This window comes from Protopterus annectens, chromosome 16.part0 (genome assembly GCF_019279795.1).
Source record: "Protopterus annectens isolate FY-2018-M chromosome 16.part0, PAN1.0, whole genome shotgun sequence".
NCBI lineage: Eukaryota > Metazoa > Chordata > Ceratodontiformes > Protopteridae > Protopterus > Protopterus annectens.
In genome coordinates this window covers 877358884-877384231 of record NC_056750.1, presented here as the reverse complement: position 1 = coordinate 877384231, position 25348 = coordinate 877358884, and the positions used below count along the sequence as shown (strand labels likewise).

The window sequence follows — 25348 nt, the reverse complement described above, 5'->3', positions numbered from 1 at the left end:
TTACTGAAGTAATTGCCAGTAGGAAAGCAGTTTTCCAGGATAGGTGTTGAAGATCTGCTGTTGCTGCTGGTTCGAATAGAGGGAGTGTCAATTTTTCTAGCACAAAGTTCAAGTCCCATGCTGGTAACGGTTGTTTCCTAGGAGGTTTTACATTCTTGATTCCTCTGAGGAACTACCTGAGTAGAGGATGTGAGAAGACAGGGGGATCGAAGCTATATTCTGCAGAAATAGCTGATGCATGTATCTTGATGGAGGAATAGGACAGGCCTGTATGGAGAAGCTCTGCCAAATACTCCAGGATGTTGGCAATATCTATCTTTGACACATCTTTTCCTCTTTCAGTACTCCAAATGACAAACCTTTTCCATTTTCCTGCATAGTTCCTTCTTGTTGAAGGTCTGCGGGCCTCAAGGATAATGTCTTTAACCCTTTGGGATAAATCTGGGTTAGTTGCTCTTATGTAATGTTCCAGGCAGTCAGTTGCAGAGTTTTCAGGTTTGGATGCATGATGTTGTAGTCGCACTGAGTTAACATCAAAGGAATCAGGGGTAGTGTCCACGTCCCCCCCCCCCCCCCCCCGAGACATGCTCCTCAGCAATGGATACCAATGTTGTCTTGGCCAATTTGGAGCTATCAGAATTATCCTTGGACGTTCCTCTTTGATTTTCAGTAGTACCTTGTGCATCAAAGGAAGAGGTGGAAATGCATATGCTGTCAGGTCTTTCCAACTGAAGGATAGAGAGTCCACCTTCCAAGCAAGTGGGTGGTATGTCCTTGTGCAGAATTTCTTGAGCTGGTGATTGAGTGGGGATGCGAATAGGTCTATTTGTGGCATTCCCCATTTTTTTATGATGGCCTTGAAGATGTCTGGGTGTAGCATCCATTCGTGAGCATCCGAGGTAGTTCTGCTTAACATGTCTGCTAGGATGTTTTCTTTTCCTGGTACAAATATTGCCTGTAACTGAATGTTGTAGCTCAGAGCCATATTCCATAGGTCCAGAGCCATTCGACATAGGGGGTATGAATGAGTGCCTCCCTGTTTGTTGATGTACCACATGACTGTGGTGTTGTCTGTCCTTATCATTAATTGGCCTTCTTTGAGGAATGGTCTGAAATTCTGGATTGCTAGTTTTACTGCCAGCATTTCTTTTTGATTTATGTGCAGGTGTAGCTGATCTGGAGTCCATAATCCTTGAATGCATTTGTCCAGCATGTGGGCCCCCCAACCTAGGTCTGAGGCGTCCGTTGTGATGGTTTGGCTTGCTTGAATGTTGTGGAAGGGCAAACCTGAGTTTGACTGGCATGCTTGAGCCCACCATAGGAACTCTTGTTTCAGGCATGGGATTAGTGGTATTTGGTTTCTAAGCTGTGCCTGTGTTGAGACCATAAATTCTTTAGGTACCACTGTAGCTTTCTCATATGCAGTCTGGCATGGGGGACCAGGATTATGCATGATGCCATGAAGCCCAAGGCCTGCAGTACTTTCCTTGCTGTTAGTTTGTTCTGCTTTGTTAATGCCAAGAAGTAAAGAGGAGATGTTCTTGTTTTTCTGCAGTTAGGAATGCCATCTGTTTTACTGTGTCCAATTCTGCACCCAAGAATGTTCTTGTTTGGGATGGTATCAGTCTTGACTTTTTAAATTGACTGTGTATCCCAGGGCTTGTAGTAAGCAAATGACTCTTTGTAAGTCTTGTGTCAGCTTGCTTTTGTTGTCCGCTTGTATCAGGCAGTCGTCCAGGTATGGATAAATTTGGATTCCCTGTAGCCTGCAATGAGCGATTACTGATGCCAGGCATTTCGTGAATACTCTGGGCAGTAGATAAGCCAAAGGGCAATGCTGAGAATTGATAATGCTCTGATCCTGCAAGAAATCCGAGGTATCTTCTGCAATTTGGTCGTATGGGGACGTGCAGGTATGCCTCCTTGAGATCTAGAGTTACCAGCCAACACTCCTTGCCCAGCATGGGAAGAAGTTGCTGTAGGGTCAGCATTTTGAATTTTGGAACAATGATGAATGTGTTTAAAGCGGACAGGTCGAGAATAGGTCTCCAACTTTTCTCTTTTCTTGGTACTAGGAAGAGTCTGGAATAAAATCCTTTGCCCTGTTCTGTAGGTGGTACCCTTTCCACAGCTCTCATCTTTGTTAATTGAGCTATCTGTTTTAGAGCTTCTGTTTTTGATTTGGTGGTAGGTTTGGTATTCCTCTTTTACTGGTAAGGTGTGGAAATGAAACCTGTAGCCTTGGTCTATAGTTTGCAAAATCCACTTGTCTCTTGTGATATAGTGCCAATTTTTTGAAAATAAGGGTAACTTTCTGCCTAAGGGTGCTGCTATTTGTTCCCTGGTAGGTGGTGTCAGAGCCAAGTCACTGTGATTGTCCTGTTGCAGTGGCAGTGGTTGTGTCTGTGCCTCGCTGGTTATTGCCTTGCCACTGGCGTCCTCTGTAGGCACCTCCTCTGGATTGATTTCTGCCTCTGAACGTCTATTCCTGCCTCTCTGAGATTTAGAGGAGTCTGGAAAGGACCAATTTTGGAAGGCCAGTTCCTGCTAAACCTTGGGGCTGAACCTGTAAGAAATCTTTCACTGTTTGTACAGATTTTGCCTTCTCTTCCATTTTCTTCATTACTTGCTGGGCAGGAGAACCAAATAGACTGACGTTATCCATAGGAGCATCTAATAGCTTTGCTTTAACATGATCCGCAAGACCTGTTCTTTCAACCATGCATGCCTTCTTATAACTGTGCCAGTCATGGCTGATCTAAATGAAGCCTCCAGTGCATCATAGCCACATTTTAAAGAATGGTTACTAACCTGCTGAATGTTATTCACCATTTCTAAAACATATTTCTTATCTAAGGAATCATCAGAGGACAGTTTCTTAGTTAACTGATCAAGCATAAACTCTTGGTATTGGATCATATGAAACTGACAGTTCAAAGCTCTAGCTGAGAGAGTAGCAGAGGTATATACTTTTTTACCCCATCTCTCTAAGGACCTGGATTCCTTTCAGAAGGGAGAGGGTTTTTCGCCGAGGTCGAAGCTACTGCCTTAGGCCCCTGGGAGATAGTCTCAGGATCTGCAAGGGGAGCCTTGTATAAGTGGTGATGAGTGTCCGGTACCCTGTAAAACCTATCGGGCTTGGCAGGGGCTGGAGGTAAAGTATCAGGAGCAGTGCAAACATCATTAAATGCATCATCCACAACAGGAAGAACTGGAGGTATAGCTAAGGGCCTATGTTGCAGTAAGTGTAGAAAGGTCCTAAGCCTTTTTCTTGAATCTGAGAAATCTTGTCCCTGCCATTGGAATTGCTCTCTCATGGCATGTAAGGTTTCCCCAAAGGAAAATTCCTCTGGTGGAGAGGCAGAAGGTATAGATTCTTCAGCATCGGAATCTTCATAAGTAGAAAAGGGAGCCTCTGGATGGTCTGTATTGTCTGAATCATCAGAAGAGTCATCTGAGGACACTGGCTCAGGGGGCTCTGCTCTAGGTCTCTTTTCTGGAGGTTGAGAGGCCCTGTCTGGGTGAGATTGGGATCCCCTTATTAAAGAGATGAGATCCTCTGCCAGAGTAAGCATTTGGGAACTGGAACTGGGCCTGTGAGAGGGGGGCGTAACAGGCACAGACTTAGCAGTTTTGGCTGCTTTAGCCCTGGCAAAGGCCTTTATAGACATGGCTGCAGGAGGCCTAGCAGCACCACGTGCTGGGGTAGAGACATCCAAAGGGATGGTGTCCGATAATTCTAGAGAAACCACATTAGTAGGCAAAACTTCAGAGGCCGATTCAACTAGGGTAGCAGGAGCCTCGGTAGTAGTCATGGATTCGGCTGAAGATTGACCCGTTTGCTCGGTTTCGGCTGAAACCGAGACACTCGCGGTTTGCTTAACCGTGGTTTCGGTCGAAACCGCGGACCGCGAGTGTCGGTCTTTTTCTTTGCGTTTCTTAACAATTTGAGAAGTCGGAGGATCCGATGGCATAATGTACGCAAAATCTGAGCCGAAAAACTGTTCAGCAAACTCCGACCGACGCCTAAGCGTTCGTCGGTTGAAAGAAGCACAGGCTAAACAGGCTGCTACGTCGTGGTCTGGGCCTAAACAAGGTAAGCAGTAAGAGTGGAAATCTTTATGAGGTATTTGTTTCCCACAATTTAAACAGTTATTCACTTTTTCTGACATCGGCTGAGGCAAGAAAGAGTCCCCAACGGGGTACTTAGCTTTTTAGAAGTCTTCGAAATAGTATTCGGTAGTAGTAATCTCTGGATCTGACCGACCGGCACTTGCGAACAGCTTCTGCTTCGGGCGCCACGCGGCAAGAAAGACTGAGGAAAATGGCGTCGGCTGATGCCTTTATACCCGAAGACCAGCAGAGATGACGTCGGGTGAAGTGCGACACCAGCCGAGGCCAGACCCAGACTTTGGAATCCGGCCGACCGAAGGGCTGCCTGACGACAGGACAACCCATTTGTTAGGACTGCAGATGCATCCTTGAAGGACATCGGGTAGAATGGGCATGAAACCCCAAGGGTTCAGGCCGGCCAGAATCTAAATAAGCGTGCACGATGCAGTGGGATATCCATCTAGCTAAGGTAACTTTCATAATAGGCTTTCCCAAAGATGGCTTAGCTAAAGACACAAACAGCTGATCAGATTTCCGAGTAGTCGCTGTCCTGTGCAAGTAAAAATGGAATTGTCTGTGCACATCCAATAAGTGCAATCTGTATTCCCCTTTGTTCTGAAAGTTGGGGAAGAAAACAGGCAAGTTAATGGTTTGGTTGATATTGGATTCGGAGGCCGTCTTAGGCAAGAATGAAGGGTTAGCCCCGAGAGACACTCTGTCCTTATCAAGAGGTAGACGGGCCTGCGTCGAACGCCTCCAGAAACACAGACTCATCCGAGGAAGGTTTTTGGGCTGACCACCCCCGTCTAATATGCAGCATTTCCATAATGTCTCCAAAGAGGACGTCTTCAGGGGGTGACCTTGGGGAACCTTCCCCTTCCTCCAAGTCAGTGTCCTCCATGAGGGACTCGGGGGAGTCCAAGTGCCTCCTCTTGCACTTTCGTTTGTGAGGGACCTCCTCAGCGGGGCTGTCCGAGGAGGGCTCACCAACGGATTCCTGTTCCCCTACGGGAACCAACTGGAGCGCTGGTGCAGGCTGTCCCTGGGGCCGGACGATGGAAGACAGACCCAAATGCGAGGGAGTGAGGGGTGGATCTGCAGCTCGGACCGGGGACCTGGAACTCCTCGACAGCACCCTCTCCACCACGTCAAAAAGCCGAGGGCGAACCACTCTCCCCTGGCTCCGAGAGTAGCCCCCTCACCTCCGATGTGAGGACTGGTGTCGGAGCCGACACGATTGGACCCGAAAGGGGAGTGTGCTCTGACCAAAACGGAGCCAAAGAGACACACACCCCTGCGGATCAGAAGCTCGGCTCTCAGCCCCGAGAGGTCAGACCAGACACGCTCGAGGCTACGGTCGGCGAAGTAGCCACCACTGTCGGCGCCGACTCCCTGGCTCCGAGACGGCTTGGATCCAAAGACTCCCAAACCTGATAGTGAATCTGAGAAGGAGCAATTGGGGCAAAGAAAGGGGCCGAGCCCCCCCCCCCTCCGGGGGGGGGGGGGCAAGAGCAACCCCATCTGCATTTGGGTCTGCAGGAATTGACGCATCATCCGGTCCATATCAGTGTCAGGCATACTTCTAGTAGACCTTGAAGAGGTCGTCGAGGCGGGCCAGGAAGGCCGCCTAGATGACCTCGAGGGAGACCGGGACTCCTCCTCCGGCTCCGAAGAAAAGCTGGGAGAACGGAGCCGAGAGGGGGAAGAACCGGAGACCCTCCTGGGAGAGTCAACTAATTTAGCAGGCGGAGCAGAAGGGTGAGATTCTGCCCCCCGCTTGTGGCTCTTATGCCGGTCCTTATCCCTATGCCTCTTCTCTGTGCTAGAAGAGTCCCCCTCTCCCTGAGACACAAAGGGAGGTTGAGTCCCTGCCAGGGGAGGGGGAGCTGAAGGTTGGACAGCCGCAGCTGCGACTGGTGCCGCTGAGGGAGAGGAGGAAGAAGAATCCACGGGCAAAAGTCCCGCCAGGATTAACTTACTCCTCCTATCCCTCACAGCCTGGGGGTTAAAGGCTGCGCACACTTGGCAGCCCAAAGACAAGTGGGCCACCCCCAGCCAGAGAACGCACTGAGTGTGGCCATCCGCTGGGGACAGCTTATGACCAAACTCAGTGCATTTAGAAAAAATAGCCTTAGGCCCCTCAGCCATCGCATGTTGAAACGCGCCCACACACACAGAGAAGGGGAGAGAAAAAACTAAAAATTTACACTAAGTACCACAAAAAAATCACCGAAAAATAAAGATACAGAAAACTAAGGGCTTTCTACACACACACACACACACACACACACCGAAAAAAAACACTAACAACTTTGAAGAAATAGTTTTAAATAGGTTTAAATACTCTCACCAACGCGAAGAGCTCATCACTTAAGCTGTCAGAAGCTGCGGCAAACGAGATCTGAGGACTGGAGGGAGGTAGCAGGGTATTATGGGTAAGGGGAGGAGCTGAGAGCTCAGATCTTTTAGCTTGGAAAGCTGCCAGCTCGGATCCGAGGTTGGATCAGATACCCACAGGTTGCTGATCAAATGAAGTTAACTACTTCAGATCGCTTCTTCCAATAAGGTGACAACCGGAGCTGGTAGTCACAAAGGCAGCAGAAAAGTTCTGAGGTGGATTCATGCTGGCATCCGCTTTATACCAAACGTCCATTTACAATAGATGTCAGAGAAGAGGTGCAGGATGTCGCACGCACCCTAGCGGTAGCATTTAACTTTTGTATAACGGCCGGACGTTCGAGAGTTCACCACAGCAAACTCCCTGATTTCATGAATACAGCAGCATATGAACAGAAGGACATCCTGTGGTTCCCCCTTGACGTCACCATGCAATGTCTGCGAACCCTCCCCAGACGTGCCTTCTGCTTGAGATTCTGAGGCATCCCAAGGGGTACCTGCTACACCTGCTTCGGCAGACTCCAAGTATTCCTCCAGGCGAATGTTGGCCACAGGAGGGACGCTGGATGGAGAATGTGCAGCAGTAGCAACTTCAGGCCTGGAAACCTTGGCCTTCTTTTTAGGTGGTTCCATGGGCTGACCGGATGATCCTTCCATCCCTAAAGCTAAGTATTTAAGACCCTGATTTTCTAAATACATATTCAAGGCGTGCATGCGGCTGTGTAGGGTTTTAGGCAAGAATGCCTGACAGACTGTGCAAGAAAGATGCTCGTGAGTAGGCCCTAGACAGAAAAGGCAAAGTTCATGGGCGTCCTTAAGGAGATCTGATGACCACACTTGCACTTTCCCTTCCTGGAAGGCATGTACCCTAACTGGCATGCAGTGACAAAGGAATCAAAAATGGTCCCTATGGGGTTCTTATCTTTAGAAATTCGAAGATCAAAAGCTAAGACGGCAGGAATGCTGACATTCAACTGGCAGCAGAGATGTTCTGAGGAAAGGTATGTGCAGATGTCACTTTTATGGCCCAGGCTCCCTAAGCCAATGTCAGACATCCTACGTACCCCAGCAGTGACTACAAGCATTTGTACACTGGCCAGACGTGCCTGTCAAGCATGGCTGCCTTCTTCTAGAACATCACCAAAGCCCTGAACGAGGGAAATACAGTGCATAGCGCCTATCCTAACTTGACCTAGTCAAGGCATTTGACAATCCCCAACTCAGGAATTAAAGAGAAACTATCCCAACTGGGAATTAACCCCTACATTATCAGATGGGTAGCCAACTAGCTCACTGACAAGGACGCATACAGTCAAAGCCCTCGATATGGTTAACCACCACTTATTCAAACATGCTCAAAAACCTGTCACTAGACGCACTGGCTATACAATGGTTCCAATCCTACTTAAGCAACAGACAGCAGGCTAGACTATGGGAGAACAACTTATCTTCCCACCTCCCAATTACCCTTGGTGTCCCTCAAGGCTCCATATCAGGCCCTCTCCTACTTTCTATTTTTATAAATGACCTACATTCTGTAATACTTCAAGCTACCTGTATCCAATGCGCAGATTCTACATTAATATGCTCAGCCACTTCTCCATCAGACCTACAGTCCCTAACCCAAAACATGTTTAATACAGTCAAGAAATGGCTTCTACACTGATGAATCATCTTGAACCCCCAAAAAACAAAACTGCTACTATTCACTCTCACCCGTAAATCCTCCCCACTTAACTTTACTGTTATATCAAGCAATGGTACTATCATATCTCCTGATCCTACTACAAAACTTCTTGGGGTACTAATTGATAACAACCTTTCCTTTAATTCCCATATTAACAGTACTATAAAAACAGTCAACAAAAAATTATGATCCCTCTACAGGATTAAACCCTTTCTGACGCCACTAGCCAGGGCCACTACTGCCCGTACCCACTTAATCTCTACCCTTCTCTATGCCTCCCCTATATATATTAAACTATGTAACAACAACCTGAACAAGCTGGCTATCTCCTACAACAATACTGCCAGATTTGCAACTGGGTCTGCCTTCAGAACCCATCATTGTAACAATCTTGAACAATTAGGATGGCTAGAGTTGCCTAATCTACTATTTAACCAATTAACAGTTACCCACAAGATCCTGTATCAACCTACTAACACACCAATACTTACAAACCTTATCACCCCCTATAATAACCTCAAGACCCTACGCTCATCAAATAAACTACTTGTACAAATAGGTAAAACAATATGGCTGGTGACTCTTTGTTCTTTAATACTGTTGGCAAAACCTGGAACGCAGTGACCTAACCTCCCTTTCCTCAACAACACTATTTAAAAGCAAATTGAAACCATACCTTAAATCACAATGGTTATGCCCTTGTGCTAACCCTAACTCCCTCACTTATCTCTGGGTACTAATCACCATACCTGTATAAGCTAGCTACTTTTCTGCTAACTATAAAGAGTGTGTGCTTTTCTATTTAAAATAATGTTATTAGAGATATCTTTGTATAACTAACTATAGCTGATATGTACTATGAATCTGTAAGCAGAAATGCAATGAAATGTAACGAATGGCAAAAATCTGTAATGTACCTGCATTTGTAAAATGTCACATAATATAAATAATAATGTGTTTTTGTGGAGCTTTTCTCCCCAGGCCTCTACTGAAAATGGATATAAATCCAGTTGGACTAGCCCGGTCAACAAATGTAAAATAAAATAAATAAAGTGGGTGACTTCACCTCTTGCAAAAGACCAGTTTTCTGAAGGGCTTAGTCCTATCAAGGTAGAATCTGAGCTGTCTGTGCACGTCCAAGGAGTGCAGGATCCTTTCCCCTTTATTTTGTGGATTAGGGAAGAAGGTTGGCAAATGGATGGATTGGTTGAGAGCCACACTGGACACCATCTTAGGCATAAAGAAAGGGTTAGTCATGAGGGGAAACCATGTCAGCATGGAAAATAATGAAGGGTTCCACAGCCATAAGTGTTTGTAGCTCAGCCACTCTTCTAGCTGAAGTGATGGCTAAAAGCAAGGCTGTTTTCTAAGAGAGGAACTTTAACTCTGCTGATGCTGCAGGTTCAAAGTGGGGAAGACTGAGCTTTTCCAGTACAAAGTTAAGGTCCCAAGCAGGGGTGGGTGCTCTCTTTGGCGGCCTTAAGTTGATTGCCCCTCTCAGGAACAGTTTGATAAAAGGGTGCTAGAAGAGAGGTGGCTCAGTGTTGTAATGAGCCGAAATGGCTGAGGCATGTATCTTAATGGAGGAGGAGAACAGGCCCTTGTGGAGTAGATTTGCTAAGAAATCTAGGATTAGAGGCAGAGAGGGCAGAGTTGTGTCCTCTCCTTTAGACTGAATCCAGGAGCAGTACCTTTTCCACTTATCAGCATAGGATCTTCTTGTACTGGGTCTTCTGGCTTCAAAAATGATGTCCAGCACCTGCTTGCTTAAGGTTGCTGGGGCAGAATTCAAGGAATAAGCCAGGCTGCAAGATTTAGGGTTTGCAGTTGCGGATGCAAAATCTGTCCCTCCTGCTGAGAGAGCAGGGTTGGGTTCTGGTGTAGGTGCCAGGGTGGCACCAGTGACAGGCTGCACAGAAGTGGGTACCAGTGCTGGTGTGGCCAGTCTGGGGCAATCAGAACTGTCCTTGGTCTGTCCTGTTTTATCTTGAGTAATACTCTTGGGAGGGTCTACATTATATAATCGAACGCTTAAAAAAGCGAATGATGAATAATCGAACCCATGTAAGCGAAAGATTACAATCTTGAAAGCTCAGAACAGCGATTTATTTCCAAGGGGAAAAAAAATCGCTGTTCGGAAAAAAAAAAAAAAATTTGAAATAATACATAAAGTGGAGGGGGGCTTTGCCCCCATCCCCCCTACTTAAATATACCAACTCCGAGATCTCACTACTGTGCCGAAAACGGCAAAGTACCGGAAGTGGCCAAGCAAATTCTTTCCCTGGGAAAGAATTTGCTTAAAAGCCACTTCACTATTTTGCTTTTTCGCTGTTTTAAGTTTGACCAATCTTCAGTCATCTCATAGGAACCCCTCTTGGGAGAAGGGGGAAAAGGCATAAATTGAGAGATTTACCCACTGAAAAGACAGGGCATCCACTTTCCAGGCCCTACTGTGAGGATTCCATATGCAGAATTTGCTGAGCTGGTGGTTGCAGGGGGAGGCAAACAGATCCACCTCTGGGGTCCCCATTTCTGAATCAGAAGGTTGAAGGTGCTGGGCTCTAATTGCCACTTGTGTGGGTCTAGGAGATTTCTGCTTAAGTCGTCTGCCTGGCAGGAATTGAGCTTGCAGATGGACTTGCATGTCCAAGGCTGTGTTCCACAGGGCCATGGCTAACCTGCAGAAGAGGTTCCCCCTGCTTGTTGATGTACCACATAACTGCAGTGTCTGTTTTTATTAGCAGAGGTGTCCTGGAAAGAGTAGGGATCTGAAAGCTGTCAGAGCGTGCTGCACAGCTAGCATCTCTTTTTGGTTGATGTGCAGATTAATTTGACTTGGGCTCCAGTGGCCCTGAATACATTTGGCATCCATGTGTGCTCCCCAAGCATAGTCTGATGCGTCTGTGGTTAGGGTCTGGGCGGTGTGGGGTTGAGTATAGGGCAGTCCTTTGTTGTGGATGCATGCTACTGCCCACCAAAGAAACTCTGTCCTTAGAAAAGGTATGAAAGGAATGACAGTTTTCAGGTCCTGAGAATGTTAGCACCACAAACGTTTCAAGTACCACTGAAGTTTCCTCATATGCAGTCTGGCATATGTAATTAGTAGCATGCATGAGACCATGAACCCTAGGGCCTGCAGGATTTTCCTTGCAGATAGCTAGGTTCTGGTGGCCATTTGAGTAAAACAGTCTATCAGATAGGCTTGTTTTTCTGAAGTGAGGAATGCCATCTGGGATGCTGTGTCCAAGCTTGCTCCCAGGAATACAATCTTTAGACTGGGGACTAGTTTTGATTTCTTTTCGTTGATGGTGTACCCCAGGGATGTAAGAAGGTTTTTTTTACAAATGTCAGGTACTGCAGCAGCAATTCCTGACTGTCCGCTTGAATCAGGCAGTTGCCCAAGAACGGGTAAATTTGGATATTTCTCTGCCTGCAGTAAGCAATGGCTGGAGCCAGACATTTTGTGAATACTCTGGGAGCAGTGGATAAGCCAAAGGGAAGTGCAGAGAACTGACAACACACAGATCCGGCCCCGAAACATAGACATTTCCTGCATGACTCCCTTATAGGGATGTGCAGATAGACTACTTTTAAGTCTAGGGTGACTAACCAGGCATCTTTGGCTAGCATAAGTAGAAGCTGCTGCAGGGAGAGCACCTTGAATTTTGGTACCACCAGGAAGGTGTTCAGAATTGAAAGATCTAGGATTGGGCACCAATTGCCCACTTTTCTGGGTACCAGGAAAAGTCTGGAATAGAATCCTTGACCTATCTGTTCCGCTGAAAGCGGATAAATTGCCCTGATAGAGAGCAGGGATAGAAAAAGAAGTTATGTACTCACCATAACGTTATCTGAGTAGGTACTTCATTTGTCTGCAACCTGTGGGTATCGGATCCGACCTCGGATCCGAGCCGGCAGCTTTCCAAGCTAGAAGATCCAAGCTCCTAGCTCCTCTCCCTACCCATAATCCCCTGCTACATGCTGTATTACCTCAGATCGATTTTTGCCCCATCACACAACTCATAACCTCGACAGAGGAATACACCAGATCTAACTTCCTGACAAGAGAATTTCAGGTGACCAGAGATCCCGACAAAGGTTTGGGGGATGGCAGGGGGGGATCGGTTGCAGACAAATGAAGTACCTACTCAGATGGAACGTTATGGGGAGTACAGAACTTCTTTATCTGAAGTAGTTACTTCATTTGCTCTGCAACCTGTGGGACAGAGTCCCCAGCTACCTAGGAACAAAACTGGGTGGCCTTTACGGAAGGATATTCCGAAGCACCGCGGAGCCAAAGGAAGCCCTACCTCTCGAAATCATACCTAGTTTATAATGAGAAATGAACGTATGAGAACAGGACCAAGTAGCTGCTGAACATATGTCGTCCAAGGGAACCCTGGACCAAAAGGCTGCTGAGGTGGCCATAGACCTTGTAGAATGAGTGTGAATTCCAATAGGAGCTGGTTTGCCTGAAGATATATACCCGTGAATTATGCACTGACAAATCCAATTTGCTATGGTCACTTTGGAAATGGCTCTACCCATGGCTGATTTTGCAAAGGACACAAACAACTGGTCCGACTTGCGAAAATCCTTAGTTCTGTGCAAGTAAAAACGCAGTTGTCTGTGTACATCCAGTTTATGCAATTTGTATTCCCCTCTATTCTGAAAATTTAGGAAGAACACGGGTAAATTTATTGATTGATTGATATTTGACTCTGAAGCCACCTTAGGTAAGAAAGACGGGTTAGTCCTGAGGGACACTCTATCCTTGTGAAAAATGAGGTAAGGGGGTTTCATACACAATGCTTGAAGTTCTGAAACCCTCTTGGCCGAAGTAATAGCCACCAAAAAGGCCGTTTTCCAAGACAAGAATTTTAAAGGAACCAAGGCCGCAGGCTCAAAGGGTGGACTTGTCAGGGCTTGTAAGACTAAAGTCAAATCCCATGGGGGTACCACAGCTTTCACAGGTGGCTTCAAAAGAAAGATGCCCCGCAAGAAAGTTTTGCATAATTTTGTAGATGCCAAGGACCCCTAAGCTATCTCCCACATGAAAATGGGAGATGGCTGCTAACTGCACCTTAACCGCAGAAGCACTTGCGCCCTGCCGAAAAATCAGCGACAGGAAGTCCAGGATAGTCGGAATAGGAACTGTAAATGGATCCAGGCCCATGTCTTTAGCCCAGACGGAGAAACGTTTCCATTTACTATTGTAAATTTTCCTGGTAGCCGGCTTATGAGCCACGACCAGTATGGCCTTCACAGGAGATGAGATACCGGGAGTCCTAGCCATCAGTGGAACTGGATCAACCAAGCCGCAAGCTTGAGGTTCGCCAGGTTTGGAGTTTGGTATCCTGCAGGATGCGAGATCAGGTCTGGAATGGGATCCAGTATCCATGGAGGAGTCACACTGTGAGACCGCAGATAAGGAAACCAGATCTGGCGAGGCCAGAATGGGGCTATGAGGACAACTCTGCTCCCCAACCGACAGGCTTTCTGTATGAACTTTATCATAAGCGGGAGGGGGGGGATAAGCATAAAGGAGACTGGGAGGCCAAGCATGAACTAGAGCGTCTCTGGGATTTTCCCTTTCGGGGGGAAGTATTCCGAAGTACTTGCTGCATTTTGTGTTTAATGGAGAAGCAAAAAGATCACAGCGAGGCCAACCCCATTTGCGGAAGATCTGCTTCGCAACAGATGGATTGAGACCACTCGCACGGAGAGAGAATTACTCGACTCAGTTTGTCCGCTAATATGTTGGACCGTCCCGGAATGTGCGTTGCTACCAGAAACCGGTTGGTGGATATCGCCCATTCCCAAACTCTCATAGCCTCTCGACAAAGGGGGTAAGACCTGGTTCCTCCCTGTTTATGTACCAGACTATTGACATGTTGTCCATCTGGATTGCAATAGTCCCCAGAGGGAGAAGGTCATGGAGTGCTTGCAACGCTAGAAGCACCGCCCTCATCTCTAGGACACTGATATGCAAAGCGGTCTCTAGGAAAGTCCACGTATCTTGGACGGTTGTGCCCGAACAATGCCCCCCCCCCACCCGTGGCGAGAAGCATCCGTGGTCAACATGGCTTGGGGCGGTGGAATCACAAAGGGTCTCCCTTCCCTCAGTTCTCGCGCGTGGAGCCACCAAAGAAGGGAGTCCTTGCAAACTCTGCTCAGTGGTATCGGAGTGTTCAACGGGTGGAGTAATAGCAACCACTGAACTTGAAGGGTCCACTGCAATACCCTCATCTGTAGACGTGCATGAAGGGAGAGACCGATCGCCGCTGCCATATACCCTAGTGCCCTCAGGACTAACTCCGCTGCTGGAGCAGGACTCTGAAGAAGGGCTAGTACCTGAAACGACAAGCTGCTCAGTCTGTCTGAAGTTAGAGTAGCTCGAGAGATACTGGTATCCAACCTGGCCCCTATGAACTCCAGGACCTGAACGGGGCAAAGAAAGGATTTCTGTAGATTCACTGAGATGCCTAAGCTCTGGGCAAGAGTCAGAGCGTAATCCCTTGCCACGCAGAGCTGATGCCTGTTGGCGGTAAGGAGCCAGTCGTCTAGGTACGGGATGACCTGAATGCCCTGAAGTCTCAGGTGGGCTGCAACCACTGCCATGACTTTGGTGAACACCCTGGGGGCTGAGGTGAGGCCGAACGGAAGAACCCAGAACTGATAATGACTGGCTCCCAGCTGGAAGCGGAGAAACCTTCTGGATCGTCTGTCCATCGATATGTGGTACTACGCATCCTTGAGGTCTATAGAGCACATCCAGTCGTTCTCCCGCAGAAAGGGGAGAATTGATTGGAGGGTGACCATCCAGAATTTTTCCTTGGGAATAAACAGGTTCAGAGCAGAAAGGTCTAGAATGGGTCTTAGGTCCCCAGTCTTCTTTGGCACCAAAAGGAACCTGGAGTAATAACCCAATCCGGACTGGTCTAGGGGGACGGGCTGGATGGCTCTTTTTTCTAGCAACTTCGACACTTCTGAAGCCGCTGCCTCCCTCTGATCGGGTGGTACATCGGGGAGGCGTCTGGTCGTGGGGGGAAGGTTTATGAAGGGGATGGAATAACCTCTGGATATGATACAGAGCACCCATCGATCTGTCGTAATGGACTCCCAATTTGACAGGTGCTCCGTCAACCGCCCCCCGACTGCCTCCAGAGAGGGACAGCCGGGTAAGCCATCAGGGCTGTTGCACGGGTCTGTCAGAGAAAGGTTCTCTAGACCCAAAGTTATGCGGTCCCCCTCTGCCTCTGGGCCGGCGCCCACCTTGTCCTCCTCTGCCTCTAGAGGACGAGGGGTCCGAAGCTGGATGGGACTGCCGAGACTTGCGGAACCACAGCTTCTTTTGTCCCCTCTGATTCCTTGAAAAGGATCGTTGGGGATTAGAGATCGTTGGGGATTAGAGAAGCGGACTCCGACGGCAGACAGCGTCTTCCCGTCCTTCTCGCTTTGGACCAGCGTTTCGCGAACGGTCTTGCCGAAAAGCGAAGACCCGTCAAAGGGCGCATTCGTGAAGGACGCCTTGAAGGGATCCGCGAAATTGCAAAGACGGAGCCAGGGGTGACGCCGCAAGACGACCCCGGCTCCACTGGCCCTAGTGGCTCCCTCCGTAGCATGGGAGAGTAGCCGCATGGACGTGTTAGATATGGATTTTAGAGTGGCCATACGAGTCGAAAAAACATTCTTGTCCTTGACCGACATGGACTCCGGGGGGCTGCAGCGTATTCCTTAATCAAGTCTTGCTGTAGCCTAATGGTATGTGCCATATAGTTCAGCGCCCTTATCGAGAAGGTCGCTGAAGCAAACATCCGCTTCCCAATGCGGTCCAGCGCTCGAGATTCCTTATCCGGCGGGTGAACCGAAGAACTCTCCTGTGCAAGTTCTCTCTTGGTGGCAGCCGCCACCAACATGGCATCAACAGGAGATCCCTTGGCCCAAGACTGTCTATCCGTTGGGGGGGCTAAGGACCTTGTCGGGTCGTCTCGGGATTGGCTCCACGGTGTCGGGCTCCTTCCACGCCCTGGTAGTAATTAAGTCTACCAGGGGGTCAGCCGGAGGAGACACCTAGGAGGTAGACAGGCCTGCCTCAAATGCCTCCAGGAACACGCATTCATCCGAGGAAGGTTTTTGGGCAGACCACCTCCCTCTAATACGCAACATTTCCATGATGTCTCCGAAGGAGACATCTTCAGGGGGTGACCTTGGGGAACCTTTCCCCTTCATCTAAATCCGTGTCGGTGGTGATGGACTCAGGGGAATCCAGGGGCCTCCTTTTACACCTACATTTACGAGGGACCTCCTTGGTGGGACTGTCCGAAGAGGGCTCATCAACGGGTTCTTGTTCCTCCAAGGGAACCAGCTGGAGGGCTTGAGCAGGCTGTCCCAATGGTCGGATGACAGAGGATAGACCCACATGCAGCGGGGGTACGGGAGGAACCGAAGCCCAAACCGGGGACCTGGAGGACCTCGACAGTACCTTCTCCACTACCTCAAAAGCTGGAGAACTACTCTCGCCAGGCTCCGAAAGTAATCTCCTTGGCTCCGAGGTAGGGATCGGGGTCGGTGCCGATGCAGTCGGAGCCGAGAGAGAGGTATGCTCCGAACCCAGTGCCGCCGAAGACACACCAACTCCCACGGATCCGACGCTCAGCCCTCGGCCCCGAGAACTTGGATCCGACACGTTCGAGGGCACAGTCGGTGAAGAGACCGGAGCTATCGGTGCCGACGAATCCCTGGCTCCGAAAGGGCCCAGATCCGATGACTCCAAGACCCGAAAACGAGTCGAAGAAGGAGTGATTGGAGCAAAAATGGGGGCCGCAATTCCCCCCCAGAGGGGGGGAAGCAAGAGCACCCCCCCCATCTGCATTTGGGTCTGTATGAATCGATGCATCATCCAATCCATGTCCGCGTCGGTGAGGCTTCTGGTCGACCTAGAAGTCGCCGAGGCGGGCCGGGAGGGCCGCCTCGACGACCTCGAGCGACGCCGACACTCCGGCGAAAAACATGGCGAACGGCGCCGAGAGGGGAAGGATCCGGAGACCCTCGAGGGAGACCTAGCCAGCTTAGATGGCGGGGCTGAGGGTTGAGTCTCAGCCCGGCTTTTCTGAGACTTGTGCCCTTCCTTGTCCTTGTGCCTCTTCTCTTTGGAGGAAGAGGCACCAGAGTCCCCCGAGCTCAAACCCAAAGAAGGAGGTTGAGTCCCCGGTTGAGCAGGGGGCGCAGAAGGCACCGGGGCTGCCGAGGCAGCCTGAGCAGGAGAGGAAGCAGCAGCAGATTCCTGGGGAAGCAAGCCCGCCAGCATCAGCTTATTCTTCCTGTCCCTAAGTGCCCGGGGGTTAAAGGCCGCACATATTGGGCAGGCCGTAGATAAATGGGCCACCCCCAGGCATAAAACGCACTGAGTGTGGCCATCAGCAGGAGAAAGCTTATGGCCACACTCAGTACACTTTGAAAAAATGGCTTTGGGCCCTTCAGCCATTTTGATCAACACTCACACATGCACACCCAAACACTAAGGGGGAAGGGGTGACACACAGAACACTACCTCTAAAAAAAAATAACGAGTATCTAAACTACGTCTAAAAAACCCAGGGATACTACTCACACACACACTAAAAAATACAATCTTCCCAGTTGAGAAAAAAGTTTAAGAAAGGTAACGATCTCACCAAAAGTCAAGGAGCGCTTCAGCCGCGGCAAAAAACGATCTGAGGTAATACAGCATGTAGCAGGGGGATTATGGGTAGGGGGGAGGAGCTAGGAGCTCAGATCTTGTAGCTTGGAAAGCTGCCGGCTCGGATCCGAGGTCGGATCTGATACCCACAGGTTGCAGAGCAAATGAAGTAACTACTTCAGATCTTGGTTTTTTGCCTCTGCCCACTGGTTTGAAGGAAGGTCTGGGAACCCTTTTGGGGTTGGCAGAGAGTGGAAGTAAAGTTTGTACCCTGGGATACAATGTTGAGGACCCATCGGTCTTTGGTGATGGACATCCAGTTTTTTGCATGAAGGGCAAGTTTTCCTCCTAGGGGCACAAGCAGTTGGGCAGAGGTAAGGAGTGGAGTAGAGAAGTCATTGTGAATTCTTTCTGTAAGGGGGTGGCTTAGCACTCCCTGCTTTGGAGGTGGAGGCACTCCATTCCTTAGATCTCTGCATACCCAGAGACTGTAGTCTGGGGGCCTATTTCCCCTGGGTCTAGTTTGAGATGGCCTGGAGGGGGCTGGAAAGGACCAGTGTTTCGAGGAGCAATGCCTACTGAAACTAGGAGACTGTACTTGTAAGAATTCTTTGACTGTCTGCATATATTTAGCTTTTTCTTTCATCTTTTTAAGCACCTCTTCTGCTTTGGTGCCAAACAGATTGTCCTTGTTCAAAGGAGCGTTTAATAACTTTGATTTGACATGGTCTGGCAAGGTCTGCTCCTTAAGCCAAGCATGCCTTCTCAGTACAGAACCAGTGACTGCTGCCCTGCAAGATGCTTCTAGGGCATCAAAGCCACACTGCAATGTATGCTTGCTGACCTGGCTTGCAGAATGCATACGTTCTCGCAATTCTTTATTTTCTGCACAGTCTGTAAAGGTTGCTACTTTTTGCTTAAGTTCCATAATATGTTTTTGGTACTTCAGCATGTGAAACTGACAATTCAAAGCCCTAATGAAGAGAGTTGTGGAGGTAGATATTTTCTTTCCCCATCTGTTCAAAGCTCTGGAATCCCCGTCAGAAGGGGTGGGATTCTTAGCTGTAGTTGCTTTGATACCTTTAGGCCCCCTGGGAAATAACCTCCAAGTCAGCAGTAGGATTTTTGAAAAGGAATTTGTGAGTCAGGTACTCTGTAGTACCTGTCTGGTTTCCTAGGAGCAGGGGGTAAAGTATCAAGAGTAAGACTGGATTCCATAAAGACATCATCAACAACTTTCAGGACTGGGGGTACTGCTAAATGCCTATGCTGTGGCAAATTTAGAAATTCTGAGTCTCTTTTTGGATTGAGGATAGTCTTGGCATTCCCAATGGAAATGCTCTCAAAGTACGTAAAGTTTCACCAAAAGAAAAGTCCTCTGGAGGAGAGGCAGAGGGAATGGATTCCTCTGCATCTGAATCCTCATAAGCAGATAAGGGCATGTCTTCATAATCAGATACTTCAGAGTCGTCGGACTCTTGGTCTGCTGAAGCTGCTGGGGACTGGTCTCTTTTTCTCTTAGCAGGAGAAGGCTGACTTCCCCTAATCAGCATAACAAGGTCTTCTGCAATTTAAGCATTTGATGTTGTGGCAAGGGAACAGGTACATGCACTTTGGTCATCAGTTTTCTAGATGTAGAGCATACTCTTTGGCCTTAGAAACTCGGTAGTTTTAGACAGAACTGAAGACGTGAAAGAAGTCGTCGGTTTGTGTTGAACATCGGTAGTGCAAAGAATTTCTTCAGAAGCTGGTGCCTGCTCAGCGGCTATGGACCCATCCAAGGTAGAGACATCTGCAGGTTCCATAGTCGCAGAAGAGTCTCGCTGCATACTGGACTCCGAACGGGTCTTGGTAGAGGCCTGCGAATCCACTAAAGCGGGCATCAGGGACTGCGAAAGCGCCTCACTGAGTACAGGCGAACTGGTGATTAGCTTAACGAAAGTGTCGGCGGCAGCTTTGGACCTGTGCGGTCTCTCTCTCTCTCTCTTTATCCTTATGTTTTTTTGGAATATCGGTAGTCGGATGACTTACCAAAGCCATTTCGGAATACGGAGAAAGAGAACGCAAGTATTTAGTGACAATAAGGGCCCGACGAATAGTTCGGACGTTGAACAAGGCACAAAACCGACAGCGAGGTACATCGTGGTCTGGGCCTAAACAGGTGACGCAGTAAGAATGAAAATCTCTGTGTGGTATTTGCTTGCCACAGGCAAGACAATTGTTAAGTTTTTCTGACATCGGTTAGAGCAAGAAAAAAGGATCCCCAATGGGGTAATTAGCTTTAGAAGACTTCAGGATGATTCAGTTGGTAAATGAAAACTCAGGTAACAGCCGACCGGCACTCGTGCGAACTGCTTCTGCTTCGGGCTTCTCAGCAAGAAAGACTGATATAATGGCGTTGGCTGCCTGTTTTTATACCCTTGACGACCTGAGGTCTCTGACAATCGTGCTGACTGAGGGCTACCTGCAGGTAGATAACCCAAGTGTGATGACTGCAACAGTGAAACACAAAGAACATCAAGTCATACTTAGAAAGACTGAAAGCCCTGTCACTGCAGTCCATCTTCTACAGGTTGCTAAGGGGTGACCTGTGCTTGGCTTGCAAGGAAGTCTTTGACTTGGTCCCAATGGAAATGCTACACATTCGTAAATCAATCTGCAGGAGGGTTACTTACAACAGGGATCTTAACCTAGCCTCTGAAACGAACAGGTCATGCTGGAGAGATGCATACATCTCCCAGAGACTGCCACCTCTCTGAACAAGCTTCAGTTCATGTGAAACAGATCCCTCCCTGACCCTCTTCAAAAGCAGCCTAGATCAATGGAAGGGTGACTGCAAACTCACTGCTGAGGTGGCACCCATGTCCCTCCCAGAGAGAAGAAGTTGGTATTAGCAACCAGAGACCCTTACCTCTGTAAACATCACTCACCTAACCAACTCAGGATAAGTATAGCTAGGTTTGTAAGGGCTCTAGAGCCGTTACATCGTAGGAGGTTACTAGGCTAACAGGAATTTCAGAGACGAGAAAAGGAGCAAATGCAGAGCACTTATGGGAAGATCAAGGAGAATTTGGAAAAAGTGCATATCTGGAAATGGCCATCTCGGGCTTAGTATATGCAAGTCCATTTTTCAACCATTCAATCTCACTTGTTTCAGAGGAGTCACTCTAGCAGGTCCCAACACTTCAAAGGGTTACCAATTAAATATTAAAACACTCATGTTAATCCTGGGGTCCTAAACTAAAAAAAAAACTCTGAATATGGTAATCCACAGAAGTAGTCTCTTTAGCACAAGTATACCTGTTGAAATGACTGAATTAGAGTGAAAAAAACAGCATTACTTAACATGAAACCCAGAAGATGAGGGGTCCACAATAATGTTAAGTCAAAATTATCACAAGTGCTGTTGAGCATGAGCTATCTATGTCAAAGGAAAACTCCATCTTGATACTGAGGGACCAATGATACTCAGAATATGAGAAGAATGGAACAGAAAGCATGCCCGCACTGGATCTATGTGGGAGTCTTGCTGCCACCTGTGTATATACCTACTCGGGTACAAGATCAGTGTTACTCCTGCTGGGTGAGGATATATATTACCCAATTCATATCTGCAAAGAAAAAATGGACAGCTTGGAAAATCCAGCTGAAACAGAGGAAAAGGTGTCATGATTTATTATTAAAGTAACCCTCCCCCAGTATAATCTACTTTATCATTATTTATCAGGCGACCTAGAGTAATTCCACAGGTTTTTTTTTCATACAGATACATTTCTTATGATCCTCAAAGATATACATTACCTTCTTAATTAAACAGCAGACCACCTTCAAGATCCATTTAAGGGCAATTAAAACCTGGCAAGAACCAGAATCTAGGATAAAAGATTATAACATCAAGGCCTTTTACTCCTACAGTGTTAAGGCTGCTGAAGACACCTAAGGTCCATCCAGACATCATTAAGGTACATACTTTTTTCCCAAAAAAAAAAAAAAATTCCCTTCCAGCAACCCAACAATATGCAACATTTCTGAGAATGACAACAAGTCCAATGTGTGATGCCACTAAATTTCTCACAACAGCAACCCCCCCCCCCTTTTTACATCTGTGGACAGAACATACCAATTATTTTTTGAGACTATGTTATTCACCTCACTACCTACAGTTTTCTGGTGACATACATCTACACCCTCTAATTCACTTACATAAACTCATTGTGATAATACATGCTTCAAACTCAGCAGATATGTGAGATTAACTCTGGTATGGTAGACCTCCACACCTTGTTCCTTGCATTCATTTCCCACAGTGTACTCCATTTTTGTATATTTGGCATATATTTTGGCCCCAGCATTCAGTGTTCTGAGATTATCTATGGACTGTTTCACACACATACCTGTGTTACATGTGGCATGCTGGCATAACTATGAGACAGTTGCTGAGGGTGGATGTACAGTGGCTGCTGCTGGAAGCTGCTCTGAGGAGACTGTGCATTTGGTGCTGGCGTTATGGACTGTGGAGCTGCTGCTGCCAATGCTGAAGGATGGTACATACTCTGCTGGGCCTGTGCGGGGGCCAGGTGTGGAGGCTGACCTGGTTGATGCTATGCACAATGACAAAGATGAAAAGGAAAATCAGACAATGGCCTGTAAACCTGGTTCTTGAATGCATTACAGTAAAAAAATAAATAAAACAAAAATAAATAACTGACACATTCTGTACTACACTCTAATGCCAGCATTGACCAACACTTCAGCATTAGTGAAATAATGCTAAATATCTGGGTATTTCTGCAGGCTAGTTCAACTTCTGCTCTGTACAAGAAACCACAACAACCATGAGTGCCACCCTTCCAAAGTAAATAACACCAAGGTAGGTGAGGTAACAGACCCAGGAAGAAAGCACAGTTGTTTCGTCAACTTACCATAACGGTTGATGTTCAAGTGTAGTCATTGCTGGCGTCATAACTTCAGGGATCTCTGACACAGGCAGAGTCTGCATCCAGCCACAGTTTCAGAGCTCATCACCTTGTCCCAAACATCTCCACATTGCGGTATTAAAGCAGTTGTCTTGTCACGCATTTTCTGCTCTTCCCTGTCTTCATTAAGAATCCACTCACACTGAGAAAGGCAAGATGCCTGCCTGGGAAGGAAGTTGCTTGATACAGAGTATGCAAAACTGTTATGCCTTAGAACCTCACTAATCTATTAAGAGAGACAGCAGGGCCATATAGGCTTGTATGGAAAGAAAGACAAACAGAACAAAGAATAAGGAAGAGACTTAATCTTGATCCCACTCCAGTCCAGTGCAACTTTAATATGAAGAAAGGAAGGAGGGTAGGAAAATCAGCAGCAGTGACTAACACCTCCAGTGTTATATTGATGACACAATTGTGCTATATTCTTTGCTTAAATTACTGCTGCAGTCAACTTTTGGATAATTCCCAAAGAGTCCTTCCATTGTTTTTTTGTGTAGCTGGTGGTCCTGTGGATGAGGAAGGTAATATGCCCTTCAGGGATATTGACGCAAGCACTGCTCTAGCCCTGGACCTAATGTCTAGCCTGTAGTGTTCACAGGAAGTGCGGCCTGATGACCATGTGCTCCTTCTGGAATATTTTCAGTTGGAGGCTACCTTTATAAAACCAATTATGTCATCTGTACCCCCAGTGGAGGGAGACCTTACCCGCCCAGGTAAATGCCTTTGAATCTGTGGAAGAATACAAACCAATGGTATAACCACTTGGAAGAAATCTGCCTTGAGTTAAGAAGTCCTTTTTTGTTTTTAGTAAATATCTAAAAATAAATGGTTATTTTCTGTATGCCTTTGTCCTCTCCAGGCTGTACTTTAACTGTCTGAATAAATCTAGAGACCGAAGGTTTCTTTCTTCATTGTTCTATGGTTTTGGGGAAAAAAATGGATGATGAACTATCTGGTTTAGATCCACTTTTGTCACTACCTCTGTCCAAAAGGAGGATTTAGTGCACAAGGCAACCCAACTTAAATGGACAACTAAAAAAGGTTCTCTTTGCACATGGCAGCCTGCAATTCTGTGACCCTCCTGGTTGAGGTGACCACCATCAAAAATACTTTATTCCACAAAAACAACTTTACACAGGCTGATCCTGCTGGTTCAAATGAAAGCAGTATTACTTTCTCCAGCACATAATTCAGGTCCCACGGTTGCACAACTGACTCCTTTGGGGGGGGGGGGGTCCTGAGGTGCAGTGCCTTTCAGAAAATGCTCTACTACCCTTCTGAATGTGGGTGGTGGGACCAAAGGTAAACAACACAGCTATAACTGACAGGTGCACTTTAACTGAAGTATGAGCAAGACTCTGCCAAATACTGCAGAACCCCTTGTACTGCTGCAACAGCAGGTATCAGACATCTCATTTGGAGCTACAGGGGGAAGAACCTTTTCCACTTTATCATATATGACTTTTAGTTCATGGATTTTTTGTCTCGCTCGTTATAACAGACAACTGGTGTTCAAAGGGGTAACAAAGGTAAAACTTCCAGACAGACAAATAGAGGGTCTTGAGACTCAGACATACCACGGTGCCCTCCCTCTACAAATTCGGTTCACCAGCCTGGGCAAAACCACTAGATTCTCCTGGTCACTAAGATGAGGCAAAAGAAAGTACAGCTGTATAAGAATTTATGGTAACAGTACACATCCTACTAATCACTGTTGCAGTATTCCAAACTACTGGGATATCTCTCCAAGGGTAGCCGAATGTCCGGTCAGCATACCAAAGCCAGGGACCTTCCATACACCATATGTCAGACATACACCCTCCACCTGAAGGCATGAGATATATGAATGATGTACAAGTGCAAATCTTTCAGAACTGATCTGCCTCAGGAAAAAAAAATGGAGCAGTCAAAGAGGGGAAAAAGAGCTATGTACATCCACATCAAGAAAAAAGGAACATATGTCCCCTTGGCCAGCAAACAGAAAAAAAACACAACAGAGGTAAGGGGGGAGGGACGGAATACTGCAACTGTGATTAGTAGGACATCTACTGCCATGCTAAATTATTAAATAACTGTACTGTGTTCTTCCTTAATCACTGCTGCAATATTCCTTACTACTGGGAGAGTATGAAAGCCATGGAAGTGACTGGGAAAAGAAAGAACAAAACAGCTCTCAAAAAAAAAATGGAGGCTGGACCTAGCAAAACCTGCTCTGGCTCTAGACATAACATCCAACTGATTGAGCTTAGTAGAGTATTTAGGTACAAGAACACCAAACTGCAGCTTCTAGAATGCTTCTAGCATCACGACCCTTTAGAAAGGCCGAAGAGACAACTACTCTAGTAGAGCAAGGCCCATCAGAAGGAAGCAGTTTTCCATGAAAACAAAGGGAAATGGCCTTAAATATACAAGAGGAAATGGTTTGCATGCTCCAATTCTACCTTGGATTGCTAAAAATCAATAATCTGTTTTATGGACATTGGTTGCTATTGC

General features: G+C 47.3%; 1 protein-coding gene across 6 annotated transcripts in view; it reads right to left on the bottom strand.

The window, feature by feature from the left end:
* The window catches only part of ATXN2L (ataxin 2 like), a 1992254-nt gene that overhangs the window by 295912 nt on the left and 1670994 nt on the right, over positions 1-25348 (bottom strand). For all 6 annotated transcript variants that reach the window (XM_044058577.1, XM_044058574.1, XM_044058578.1 and 3 more), the window contains exon 21: positions 22274-22480. In XM_044058577.1, coding sequence (XP_043914512.1) covers positions 22274-22480 — 207 coding nt within the window. The remainder of the gene's footprint in view (positions 1-22273; positions 22481-25348) is intronic.